This window comes from Colias eurytheme, chromosome 8, assembly GCF_061535395.1.
Source record: "Colias eurytheme isolate Ceu_HAF_F1 chromosome 8, ilColEury1 Martin Lab GWU primary, whole genome shotgun sequence".
Classification (NCBI taxonomy): domain Eukaryota; kingdom Metazoa; phylum Arthropoda; class Insecta; order Lepidoptera; family Pieridae; genus Colias; species Colias eurytheme.
Window position 1 is genome coordinate 7,428,004 of NC_142987.1, and position 15,079 is coordinate 7,443,082.

Genomic DNA, 15,079 nt, shown 5'->3' on the forward strand with positions numbered 1-15,079 from the left:
AGCCTATACATAAGTCATGAACTCGACGCACTGAATTTAAAATTGAAGCACACATATGACGCACGATCCATCTTAATCACGTCACAATTTCAACGATGACAGAAAGTCTATAGTCGTACTAAGTAGCTACTAACCAGTAATGCTATAATCCCACGTGTTGCTATTTAATACGGTTTACCACTTGCCTGAGTTAGTTATTCCATACTAGCTTTCCGCCCGCAGCTTCGCCCGCGCAGTCAAAGAAAAACCCGCATAGTTCCCGTGGGATTTCCGGGATAAAACCTATCCTATTTCCCGGGGTAAAAAGTAGCCTATGTCCTTTCTCGGGTATCAAAATATATCTATACCAAATTTCATGCAAATTGGTTCAGTAGTTAAGGCGTGATTGAGTAACAGACAGACAGACAGGGTTACTTTCGCATTTATAATATTAGTATGGATTGAAAGCAGTTCCATCGATGATCGAACACTATATCAGTTTGTGCAATTTATTTATTTAATTCGGTTTTTGATCGAATTAATTTTATATAAGATAGATATAAAAAAAATAAAATCCTATATAGTATCCTCTATATAGCCTCTATAGAGTCTACAACAACTGTACCTACTGGAATTTTTAATTGCCTTATTTATTCTCACTTCACATGACAGAAAAAAATAAAATCACTTCTAAATATTTGTGTAGTTCGTCTATTTAAGCTTTTGTCCTCAAAATTCAAAAATAATCTCACCAAGGATGTATCCATCACAGTAGCGTGAAAATAAATCAAGTTGATTCTTTCTTTTGGTGGTGCGTTTTATTTTATTTTGGTATAAATGCTAAACGAAGACTTATGCTTTCTTGTGTAGTAGATTCGAAAAAAAGCTATTGCAAATATTGTAATAAAATCCATACTAATATTATAAATGCGAAAGTAACTCTGTCTGTCTGTCTGTTACTCAATCACGCCTAAACTACTGAACCAATTTTCATGAAATTTGGTATGTAGATATTTTGATACCCGAGAAAGGACATAGGCTGCTTTTTATTCCGGTAAAATGATGCAATCCCGGAAATCCCTCGGGAACGGTAACTTTGCGGGTTTTTCTTTGACGGCGCGGGCGAAGCCGCGGGCGGAAACCTAGTCTTAATATATAATGAACATTGGACATAATATAGGTATCCTTTACTACTTTATACTCCTTGAAAAGTGTTATAATAACTAATTTTTCTTAAATGGTTGTATGCCAACCTATACACATGTATTATAATTTAATTTTTGAACTCTACCAATAATATCGTTGGCCAATTATTTTGTAAAAACAATAAAAATTGCCTCCAAAGCTCATTTTATTCTCAATAACATACAACATACAAGGTTCCTTGATAATCGATATACTTACAATGTTGATGCCACTGATCAAATACTTTCCCTTTAAGTGATCATTCATTGTAGGAACTCCGAACTCCTAACATAGAGGAAAATCAAATACACATATGTGTTCTAATTGAATAATGACATCGGTATAAGTAATGTATTCAAGGTAGTCGATGTCGGCGCCAGTGTTTATTGAATAATGAGCCAATCCTGCGGCGTCCTGGCTCAATCAATTGACTGATTGAATGATTGCTCACGGTTGTCATAGTTACGCCGCGTGCCGTATAATATTATCCTTTATAACATGACTAGCGACCCGCCCCGGCTTCGCACGGGTGCAATGCTGATACTAAATACACTACAGAAAAACTGTGAACGTTGTACATATATAAAAACATTACGGCCCGCTCCGGCTTCGAACGGGTATAAAATATATAGCCGGGCGGCCGGCCGGTACCGCCGCAAACGCTACGTCCCGCAATTTTTAAATCTGTAATATCTTCGAAAATATTCACTTAAATCATACTGTGTAAAGGGCCATATAGATCTATATTAAATGAACAATGTATTCAAGGTATTTAATTGGTTAAGGATTAATGCTGTATTGGTTAAAATCGCATCGAAAATTTGCCATTATTTGTCGTAAAAAGTAAATGACAAAAAAAAGTTATTGTGGGTTATCCATAAGAGATAGACATATACCATCGCGGACTTTTCTTTAGACCTTTTCAATGTGAATAATATTTAGTACATTATTTTGATAAAACTCGTAGGGTTCAGCCTGCGTTTGCAATGTAAGCGGAAAAAATGTAATTTTTTACGACATCACATTAGAAACCTCAAAAATAACAGTACTTCTCCACTATTTAATGGATGTTATTATACATATAAACCTTCCTCTTGAATCACTCTATCTATTAAAAAAAACCGCATCAAAATCCGTTGCGTAGTTTCAAAGATTTAAGCGTACAAAGGGACATAGGGACATAGGGACAGGGAAAGCGACTTTGTTTTATACTATGTAGTGATAGTGAAGAATTGGTGTAATTTGCTTATCAACTTGAAGGAAAATATTTGCATCATACACATGTATTTTGTTCAAGCAAATTTTTATGGTTAAGGAAAAGTTGGTACTATGCTACGCATGTTGTTTCGATTACCAATAAAATTGATTTATTTTTAATGAAAGCTCTTAATTTACTCAATAAAAATTGAGATTTAACTTAATTAACATTATTGTCTTTATCTCACCTATCTTTTGTTTTAAACATCAGTTTAAATTATTTTCTGGATTTTCTTTGTATGTATTACTATATTTCTTGATCGTTCTATGTTTTCTTTTTACTAATCGTGGAGAACTGTAAATACGAAATACATTATTTATCGATGACATCAAATAATCCATCACTAACAAGCATATTCTATGTCGTGACCTTTATTTAGGGCTTGGCCGTCTAGGCCATCATTATTCAACAATTGTTTACTACGTGTAAATTATTTATAGATTATATTAGATATCGATCAGACTCTAATTTTAGTCTGCTGAGAATCATGATCGTGCTTCGGTTACGCAAGCCAATGCACTAGTGTTAGCGAATTAATGTAATGTTTATGCTCGCTAACCTTACCATCTATTATTATTATTACAATCTGATTATGGTTAATTTAAAGGCGCCTACTTTACACTTGTGTATGTCTTTGTTTCGACGTGGCATGAACCCTGTAATAAGGACACACTGTACCTGTAGAGTGCATGCTTCGATACAATGGAACTAATTTAATCATCGCACTGTACTAGTCGGATAAATATTGTAATTTTCTTCAAAATCACTCTCGTGCTTATAATATTTCGTTGCAGAATTAAAGAGATACATTCGCAGCATTATTTTTAATCGATTCAAAATAATGTCTGTTTGACATCAAACTGAGTCTGAGATACTCTGCAGCTGCACCGGTCAGTTGAAATATACCTCCATAATAAATATTATGGTACCTAGTCAAATATCTCAATATTATACTATATTCGTTTGCTTATATTATGTGATTTGTATATTGTGAAAATAATAGAATAGGTACTTATTTTCACTGGCGCTGAGTGGCGGTAAACTTGTTACGATTCTTTTGTAGAGCCAAAAAAAAACTTGCAATATGCTTCATATAGTAGCGATATTGTTAGGAACATTCTTCTTTCTTAACCATGAAAAGAAATTGAATTTAGTAACTGTTATAGTGTCTCGGTTGAATCAACGAGAATTCGACCGTTTCATTGTTAACACTAATTAATTAATGAGCGGCGAAGATCAAAACATCACGCTCATTATGAAACTCCTAGTTTCTCGTTAGCGCTTGAATATTTTAATAGCTTTTCTTTTTATAGATTAATTTTATAAAAAAGGTCGCTTCCGTATTGTGCACAGTTACAATTTTACGCATTTAAAAATTTATATTTACACTAAAATCTCGATTGTTCGTAATGATGTGTTTATTTACTTACATTATATAAAACACGCCTTTTTATATAAATACAAACGGCATTAATTTAATCTCACTAAACCTCCTAATAAGTTATATGAACTAATTATTATTTAATTAAAAAAGATATATAACACATGCATAAATTAAGCAAGCTTAAGTTGTTATTCTGCTACATTTAATGTATAATAATTAAAATATTATGTTAATTAAGCATGTTCTCATTATCCATCAAAGTCCCCTCGGTTCTCATAGAAAGCAAATATTTCCTCAACTTCTGTTGTTGACTGTTGTCCTCGTCAAAATTTCCCATAAACTTCGAAAAATAGTAGACTACGTATTTGTTGTACGCGGTAAACTGTCAGCGCAAACAAATCGTGGTCAAATCTTTTAAGTAGGCAGTCTGTAAATATTTTTGTTAATAATTTAGTGTGCGTTTATTCCCACGATAGGTAATGGAGAAGTCTTGGTTACAGATCACACCCTCCGCATTAGGGTTATGTTTGAACAGGAATCTATTGATTTTTATTGTACACCCTGCTGACCGTATCACATAAGTTCAAGGCTCACAAAAAGTTTACGTTGTTTTATGTCATTTATAGTCACTAAGCAAGTATGTTTTTTTTAATGTATATATTTTAGATGGATATTTATAAAAAAAGCGTATCCTATTTTCAGGGGATATTAAGAATTTAAAATACGTATAGACAGGTGAACACATCTTCTGCAGGATTACAATATCTAAAAATGATCGCAGACAGATATGATTGTGTGTACTTGCACCATTGCGAGCAAGTACACACATCCTATATCAATAAAAATAAAATGACATTATATAAATGGTAAATTGTAAAATGATAATATTTAAATAAATAATTAATGTAATGTACTAACATAGTAATTAAGAAATTACTAACAAATGGACCTATGATGTCTTATCAATAAATAAATTATTATTATTATATATTGACTACGTAATAACAGTGAAGAAGTTAGTTATTGCACAAAAAGTCGGTCAATGGACCAATTAACAATAGAACTTAGATTACAAAATAAAAGACAGATGGAGCGATGCCGAACTAAACCGAATGATTTATCGTCATTTCCATAAAGCTATGTGTGCTGTCATTTCGCCGCTGCACTGTACGAACACGGTGCTTCTGTGTGCGTGTTATGTTACCAGATAATGAAAAATTTCCCAAATTTTTGCCCGACTACGGAAGAAAGAGGGTTATGTTTTTCGAGTGTAGGTATGTATGTATAATATTTCTTTGACACGCCCTGCAGTATAAACTGTTGGATCGATTTTGAGTTGTGACTTGTGAGGTGTCATTGCAATCATCTGAATTATGAAGGTAGCTGTGGTGGTAGTGACGTAGGCTACATAAATTATTAGCAGTCATGTTTTAATTTTTATTTTAATATAAATTCGGGTTTTTGATATTATTTTATAATATTGTAAAAATTATTTTGTTACATAAAGCACCTATCTACTAAAGTTATACATGGACAAAATAATTTTATTCAATTTTTATTAAATAAATTACATTAAATTTATTAAATAAATTACATTAAAAAAAGTTTTTATTTTTCAAAACATATGAATGCGAATAGCGGTAGTTTTTAGTCGAGAATGCGGGACATTTTATTTTCATCATATCCATCATGGAGTTCACATGAATTAAATCGCAAGCGAAAACGACGCTTTTTATAAAAGTAACAAAAAAATGTATAATGCTTTTTAGGGTTCCGTAGCCAAAATGGCAAAAACGGAACCCTTATAGTTTCGTCATGTCCGTCTGTCCGTCTGTCCGTCTGTCCGTCTGTCACAGCCGATTTACTCGGAAACTATAAGTACTACAGTGATGAAATTTGATGGGAATATGTGTTGTATGAACCGCTACAAAAATATGACACTAAATAGTAAAAAAAAGAATTGGGGGTGGGGCCCCCCATACATGTAACTGAGGGATGAAATTTTTTTTTTCGATGTACATACCCGTGTGGGGTATCAATGGAAAGGTCTTTTAAAATGATATAAAGTTTTCTAAAAAACATTTTTCTTAAAGTGAACGGTTTTTGAGATATCAGCTCTCAAAGTCGTAAAAAGTATGTCCCCCCCCCTCTATTTTTATAACTACGGGGTATAAAATTCTAAAAAAAATAGAGGTGATGCATGCTAATTAACTCTTTCAACGATTTTTGGTTTGATCAAAGTATCTCTTATAGTTTTTGAGATAGGTTGATTTAACTGTAATTTATTATATTTGCTGCTACGGAACCCTTTGTGCGCGAGCCCGACTCGCACTTGGCCGGTTTTTTATTAAAATAATCTAATAATGACCATGAACTTTTATTGCACTATACAAATAATCACATTCACGATCGAAAAATCCAACAGCACTACCCCGAATATCTTTTAACCATTTTACCCCTAAAAATGGCAAATTCATTTTCAAAATACTGGCAGCATACGTTGAAGTTTTGAATTCCTTCGTATTTGTAAAATTATTATTTGTATACAAAATTAAATAAGCCAAATAATGTACAGAAAATCTGTAAAACGATGTTTTATCTTTTTGTTTGTTTTCGGGAACAAGTTTTACAGCGTTTTAATATCACAAGACAGCATTTTTTTACTAAAATATCAAACCCCTTTTGACGTATTGCATGACACTAGAATCGCTATAGCACTAGCGGAGGAACGTATTCGTTTTTGATTTCGTATTTTCTTTGACAAGGGCGATGAATGATTGACATGCTCCATCTGTATTTTATTTTGTAATCTAAGCAATAGAATAAGAAAACAAAAGATAATTAACTGTTGATGCAATAGGCAGATACGAAGGCTTGCTAAACAAAGGTCTTCCTAAAAACAATTTGTAAATATGTATGTAAATGGCGGCGCTTGATGATTGCAAAGGATAGGTACCGTATAAAAGATCGAAATATGTAAATGATTTTTTTTTTAATAAATTAAATTAACAAAATTATAGGTAGAGTTCGCAAAAATTTTAGTAAGTATTTTTGTGAAAAAAGAATCATCTAAAATCTTGGTGGAAATAATCCAAAACAGTTTCATTATTTTTTTTCATTTCATTAACTGAGTGAATCATTGATTATTTCACATGAATAACTTTTAAACAAATTGTTGAGAGCAATCGAGGTAGAAACCCTTTTCATAGTCAAGAATCAAGATGCCTAGCCCATTTATGTATAATGTATATCGTTTACATAGAGCTACGACTTGACCTAAATACTCCTTAATTCCGAAATAATTCAGCGAGCCAACTCTCACTTACAAACCTTGCGTAATTCACGTATAGGTAATTCGGTTAAAATGCTAACCGTGTAAAGTAATGTTAAGTGTATTGTCTAACTTCACTGTTAAATTCGATCAAGGCAATTTTTGTTTGTGAGGCGTGAGCTCAAGGAAAGTGGAGCGTTTACCAATGAATTCTCAATATAACAATGATTTTCTATTCTTATAATACTTTTACTATGCTCCAATATTGAATCGTGTAAATTGTTCTCAATAGCTTTATCTTTCCCTTTTCATTATTAAACTTAGATAGAGTTTAAAATGTTCTATAATTGTAATCCGTTATCTGTACTGTTATTCTCATTAGCCTGTAATACACATTGTATATTTATAAGAAAAAAAAGGGAAGTTAATGAATTCATACGAATGGTATGTGCTACAAATCCGTCGACGAAACTATTTAACACTTTCAATTTCAAGTGCGATACGTAAACCGGTTTCATTGACCGCGAAATGAATCAGCTACAACCCATTGGCTTCCGACGGATATCCTTCATGCGACTTCAATGGATGCACTCTAAAATACTATGAATGAGACACAAAGAGCGACGACGCACCAAAACGAAAAAGCCGATGCGCGTGCGCCGCGTACATAAACCATAACGAATTGTTTCGTACAGTGAACAGGTTATCAAATACGGACACTCGATTCAGTTCAACGCTTATGCGTTTTTTATTAATGTATCGTTGAATATGAATTCACACATAAGAATTTTTACGAAATTAACATTATGGACTGGTATATCTTATAACGCATTCCTTAAAATTTTTCAGTAATATTAACAGAAATGGATAATACTTTTAAAATATTTTACTTTTCAAATATTTAAGCTTCCTATAAATAAACTTTTATTTTATGTTCCTAAAAAAATGTGAAAAATTGTGATTACTATGCTGCATACACATAGTATCCATAATATTATTAAGAAAAGATATTTTTTCTTTCGCCCCATAAAATCCTTCACACAATAAATAATGAGCATATAAATACTAAATACCCATATCCTGACTAATGTGACGACAATTATTAAAATACGTAATTAATTAGCATAATACAGTCCGCATGCAATACCCGTAGGGAATGTCAAAGCGGATGAGATCCCAGCACAATATTACCTTACCTCGCTCTCATAAATGGCCCAGGCGAATCTGTCGCGTATTCTTGAAGAATAAAGGCTATATTCCTGTATAAGAACTTGGTAATAATGAACTACCTGTGTGCACTCTAATATGCGCGGTCACCGGAAGGCCGTGCGGAGAATGGGACGGACATGAATGACGTCGATACGCTCATTACATTATTATTATGTCAGCCAAGACCGTAACCTGTGCCTCTGAATGAGTAAAACTATATGAGCGTATATCGTATAAATTGATATAATATGTACTTTCATATGAATTAAAGCAATGGTAAGCATATTATATGAAATTGATAGTGGCATTTGTACAGGATAACTGAGTATGATGACTAAGGCTACACAAATAATTATTCACTATCCTAATATACTTAATATTAATATTATGCGTAGAAGTTTAAGCATGATCAGTCATAAAGTTTCTACGGCGAACAAATAAATGGTCATAAATATAGTCCATGGACTATAACGTGATTAATTGAACATCACATTTTTTAAATAATTAATTTTTTTGTTATAATTAGTTTGCAAACCATCAGTTTTCTTATCTTATTAATACTAAGTATAAACAAATTAAATTTATAGCTACTAATTAATTATTGTTGTTCTATAACACGATATCATTCAGTCGGGGTGTATTCAATCTGTGAGCCGCAGGTTACGTGACGTGCGTACGAGATACAAACATTCACAGCCGTTCCAGTGGTTCCAATGGAATCTTCGCTATTTGTACGTATTATTTTCAAAACCGTTTCATTCAACGACAATCTGTCATTCATGTAGTTGTTTACATTTCACAAGCGTGTAGAATAGAACAATAGAGGCAGTAAACGAAACGTAACGGGCGTCTCCTGGCGTTTAGTGTTTACAATAGATACGGAACGTGAGAATGTTGTTCTAAACCAACTTTATCCCGAAGGTGAGTTCCTACGTGCGCATCACAAAGCCGGCACACGACAGTCGGACCTCGGATTCATTGTGTAGGCGGTCTGTGCAAAGGTGTCATAAACAACAGCCATTAGCCACACTGCTAGATTTAAGCCCCAAAACTTACGTACAATCACGTTACAAGTTTTAGGCGACCAATTGTAATTATGAGTTAATTGTAGTGTCCGTGGGAAAGCGTTTTGGAATTTCGCCTCTTTTATAACTTCCTGTTGCCTAAAGTGCAGGGGATCGGATCAGCGTTACTATGGACCGTTGACCTCGTCGAGTAATACGTTGAAACAATTATATGCAAATGTATGTTGATGTGATAATATTTAGCTACGTGACCGCAATAAAGCGGATATATTTTGATAAAGGTAGCGTGGTTTCAGGGCTGTCTATTATACCGAAATCGCTTTAAAATATCTGGTCACAATGTTAAATCCTCACCTTTTACTTTTCACTCCCAAGCGCAAAGAGTACCTATTTGCGAGAGTAGTTTCGAAAACAATGTGATTTATAAGAGCTTTTTTAGTAGCTAGCAACCCTGATTAAATCATGTATAGTCATTGATAGCGGTTCCTGTGACTACAGGCTCGCACGGTGGGCCTGCTTCCGGCGGACACAGCCGAACTTCCGTGCTTCTATTGTCCTCTCCCCTCATTAACTGTATTAACCGCAATAAGGATCCGAGCTTAATTTGTACCCTTTATATAGAAAAAAATACTATTTTTTTTGTATAAACAATTATAACGTGCTTTGTTTGCATTAATCCGATTTCATTTATGTTTTTTACCTATTATTAATTTAATGAAATGAAATTATTCGAGATGTTCTCCACATTTAAATTATAATTATCCTAGCACATGTTATTCCAGGTAATACGCAAAATAAATGTAAAATATCAGATTGTTTGAAAAGCAAGAAACAACATAAAAAATCATAAAAGTTGGTACCATAAACAAAAGGAACGATTGTTTTGATCGTGAAAGGAAGTATCAATATTGCTAATTGGTGTTAAACGTTTGTTTAAATGGCTGTAAAAAATACTTAATGGACTGCATCGGCGATTAAGCGAAGTGTTTACCGCCCAAATTAAGAGAAACGGCTCCTTGAAAGTAATTTGAGAGATAATTTTTAATGATTTTGAGATGATCCGTCTTGTTTACTGCATGTTATCGTACATGTGATAATATTTGTTGTTCGTATCTTGTGTGTTTTTTTGTTAAATTCGTGTTTTCATCTAAAGTAGGTTCGTGGGGGCGGGGCGGCAGGTGCGCGGACGCACGTGCGACGCAGCTTTGCCACCCCTAAATGCGGATTAAGCAAATATAATTAAGTAGGTTGTTTTCAATCTTATTCTTATGTGATACTTTACATATATGTTAATTATAGTCATAGCAGTGATTAGAGTGAAAATATACGTTAACAATTTAAGTTATTTTGATCTATATTTTGTTATATCCGTGGTTATAGCACAAATAATGTAAAAGTGGTTATAGTAAATTTATTATTATTTTAGACTAAGCAATAATCATAGTTAATTAGAATAGGAAACGATTTATAAATATTTATTATGGCATGGCAGTACCGTTATAAAGACGTCACATTGTCACATTACGTTGCAAAGCCTGACTACAGACAATGTACGGTCACAGTAGACGTTCATGCTACCTCGCTGACAATAGTTACAAAATCGCCCTGTCACGTGATACTAGCCAGCGCAGCGACCTGTAGGTCTACCATGAGTTTACGCACACGATACTCGCTAGCGATTGTAGTAAGCGGTTTGTATGAAATTTGGTACAGCGCCCCCTAGTGTGCCGTATTAGAACTAAAAAGCCTACCATGAGGTGCATTATAGTATACTACAGTAGATAACGTATAGTAAACTATACTACACTCGCTGTAGTAACCATACAATTTTTGCACCATGAGTTCTAATTTTGACATATGTCATAGTTTATAACTATTCGATGATAGATACGTCATTCACGGAAAATAATCTCGTGAACTATTCACGTTTACTATTGTAGTTACGTCAGACGATTTAACTATGTCAACTCATGGTAGGGGTACTGGTCTCAATTACGCATCTATTGTGATTTGTGGAATAACCCGTTAACAATGAACACTATAAACTATGCGAGAGCTGCCAGAAAATAAAGCCAAAACAACGTAGAGGGTTAAAAATTCTTCAATTTAAGCATTCGCGATGTCAATTCAAACGTACCCTTAGGTAAAAGCCACAATCGGCCGGAAACGGAAGGCGGGTTTCGCGATCTTGGTGAAATTCGTCGGGCAGCTGCGCGTGCGCCGCTTCGCCAGCTGTTTGCGCGATCTAATGTAATAGGTCATTTCCGCTTTATACGCTGATGTCTTGACAGTATGGTAAAGAGCACTCGACGGGCTGTTAGCGCGCTCGTGCCCTCTTATTGTTCACTCGATAATACCTCTTTAAGTACTTTAATTTAAGTAGTAAGCCTTTGTAAGGTATGTAGATTTGAACAAATTAAAACGTCTAGTACAATAGTAGTAGACCAGTATTTTATGTTTTATTGTTGTTGCTCTATACAAAGTCTCAATACTGATGACAGACTAGAATATTTTTTAAAAACAAAAAAATAGCTTAGAATTTATTTCGCGTTTCTTTTTATTTTTTTTAACAGGTGTATTCTGTACAGATTGTTAATGTTGGTTGGAGTTCATATACCATCACACTACGCAATAGAACATCTAACATTAATCATAGAGAAAGAGGCTTATTTTTTTCATGCTCTACATTTAGATCTTATGCAAACTGCGTGGCTCTATTAGAGACAGATGGCACTACACTACGATATTATAAATCCAAAAAAATACGCATATGTTTCTCCCGCACACGTGCGATACTATTTCTATATTTAAACCAAATTAAAATAGTTATGATAAAAAATGCATATTTTTAGTAATGAGGGAAGAACGTGATTTAGTTCATACGTATATACTATATATGAATCTTGTGTGAAAGATACGTCTTATATATTGTAACAACTTCTATTAGGTTCATTCATAATTTACGTAGTTGTTAGTAGTTGGCTATAATCTCGTGGCCCGTACATCCTCATTAATATCGTCTTCAGAAGGAAATTTAATAAAACCACACGATTTATGGACTCTTGACGTGCGCCGGAAACGCGATTAACCGAAACTAGACTTTTCTCTGCCACTTGATGTATCTTATTCTTTATGTGATTTAATTCTTCAAAGCCGAAATTATATACAGCTTATAAGCTTTGTGATTTAAATACTGATCTATCAATGTTTTGACTTAAATTAAAGTCATCACTCGGAATGTGTTAAAAAGCTTCTTGAAAACTTTTGAATTTAAAATTGAATGTGTTAATATTATGAGATTGCTCTACATATTAAAAAGTGCTTATTACTTATTTATATATTTATTTACAATATGGTTCATATGCAGATTCACTCGTATCCAAATCTTCTTAAAACATATCTGATTCTATACAGCAGTGTTAAGTGTTAATTCAACTATTCCTGTTAAACCACTAATAGTAAAAGTAAAACATTCAGCCAGTAACCATGTTAAGCAATTTTGAAAGATATACAAGGGAATGCACACATGAAAATAATTATAGTTCAATTGCGCGTAAATAATTTCAGCAGCTTTCATACATCTGTCGTCGAAGCCCTCCATGTTTAATTTGAACCACAAAAAGCCACGCGCCCAAATATTTTTTATGCAACTCAACTTCCGCCTTATGTAAATGGCACGTATTATATGATTATATACTGATATACATATTCGAAATACACAATATGGCGTTTTTTTTTTCAATGAGAAGAAGGATTTTTGGTGACATATTCAACGAATTTAGCATTAATATTAATTGAAAGGGTTTACTTTAATTTTGAATATCACGTAGTGATATTTTAATTTAAGCGATAATCATTTATAAATATGTATTAAAATCACAAATATGTGAAAAATTTTTGATAAATCATTTTTTTCTCGCTCTTCATACTATATGGTATTAATTCGCAAATTACATAAATTACTACATAAGAAAAAATGCAGTGTCATACGTTAAAAAAAGTGAATCTAAACACGTCTACCAGACCCTTGAAGTTCAAAGAGCATCTGTTGCATTTCGTGAAAGTGTAAACGTGTGAAGAATCCAACAAGCATTCTAAACAAACACTTCAGTAGCGCAATCTTCAGCTGAATTCCCTCGACGACCTTGTTTTGACGAACATTTGGTATCACTTTTGTTTTATTTATGAAAATTTGATTCCATTCATATAAAAATGCATACCTATTAACAAATGCGAAAATATGGGAGCTTTATTTGTATATAAAGCATAAACCTTTCCAAAATTAGTTAAATCAGTTTAATCAATTTATTTTATGATCTTTTACAAAGTGAATAACAACTGTTTTCTATACTTTGTTAACGTTAACACCACATCGTCTCCAATTACACTGATTATCGCTATAAAAGCTCGGCTCTAACAGAAGCTTCGTGTAATCTTATTACCGGATAGTTCCGAGGTTTAAAATAACACTGTTAGCGCCTTAAAGCCATGATCTATTGTATTTGGCTGCTAATCCCATTGTACGATGTCCCTGGCGAAACTACCTTATCTCTTTAGTTATCTATTTTACATCGTAACCGAGAAAAGCAAATTATGTAACACGATAGAGATATCTATTGATCTATTTATGATGTTTATCGAGTTTTGTGCTGGCTCGTATCTTAACATCGGCCTTAGAATTGTTTATTTTGTCGATTGTTTAACTTCACGGTGCATATAATCAGAAGTGATCACAAGCTTGAAACCTTTAAATGTCAATCATTCAGATTAAACTTGGATCAAACGTTAATTGGATCATTAACATATAGATAGGAATAAAACCCCAGATAACATTTGTTAAATAATATACATATGTACCATTTTATAATTGTACTACAGCAGTTGTATGGTGCATAATATAATGTTTTATGACACGTTCTGTTGTATTATTATTTATTATATTGTGATTGTGCACCAACCAAATCAATTCACTTTGTGTTCGGCCCAGTTCGATAACATCATCGACCCAAGTTGTAATAAAACTTCTTTTATTTTTTTTTATTTTTTTATTGTCCATTAAATTTTCAAACCATGCCTCTTAAAAGAACCCCTCCTCCTACTGGGTATACTTTGGAACCCCTGGAAATTTTACCGCATGGCGGTTCAGCACCCAACATTTCTACGTGCAGAGATGACAATAATATTCGTGATTTCCCTACCAACATTACTACACGCGGGAATAAACGGAAACATGATCAAGACATGAGAGATGAATTACAGGCTTTTAAGGCAGAATTACTTAGTAGTTTAAACAACTGGAAAGAATCTCAGGATAATAAGATTGAGGCTATACTCACGAACATTAATGAACTTCGTAGCGAATATAAAGATTTGCATTCAAGTGTAAAATTTGTTAGTGACAAATATGATGATGTGATGCAATCTATCTCTGTTCTACAAAAAGAAAATCAAGAAAAACTGAAGCACATTTATGACCTTGAAATTAAAATGGAATCATTGGAGAGACATGTGAAAAGTTCTTCAGTTGAGATTCGAAACATACCCAAACAAAAAAAGTCTGAGACTACGGGTGACCTTATAAATATAGTGCAGAATATCGGCACACTATTAAAAATTGATATGCATGAACAGGGTATTAGAGATATCTACAGAATAAATACTAAGACTGATAGCTACAAACCTATTATTGTCGATTTCACCAGCAAAATAACTAAAGATAAATTTATCTCAGCTACAAAAACTTTTAATAGAAAAAATTTAAATAATAA

The 15,079-nt window shown here is 33.3% G+C and overlaps 1 protein-coding gene across 1 annotated transcript in view; it reads left to right on the forward strand.

Moving 5' to 3' along the window:
- The window catches only part of LOC149906609 (uncharacterized), a 28,730-nt gene extending 17,165 nt beyond the window's left edge, over nt 1–11,565 (forward strand). The window contains exon 5 of the mRNA XM_090104385.1: nt 11,455–11,565. Coding sequence (XP_089960511.1) covers nt 11,455–11,565 — 111 coding nt within the window. The remainder of the gene's footprint in view (nt 1–11,454) is intronic.
- The last annotated feature ends 3,514 nt before the right edge of the window (nt 11,566–15,079 follow it).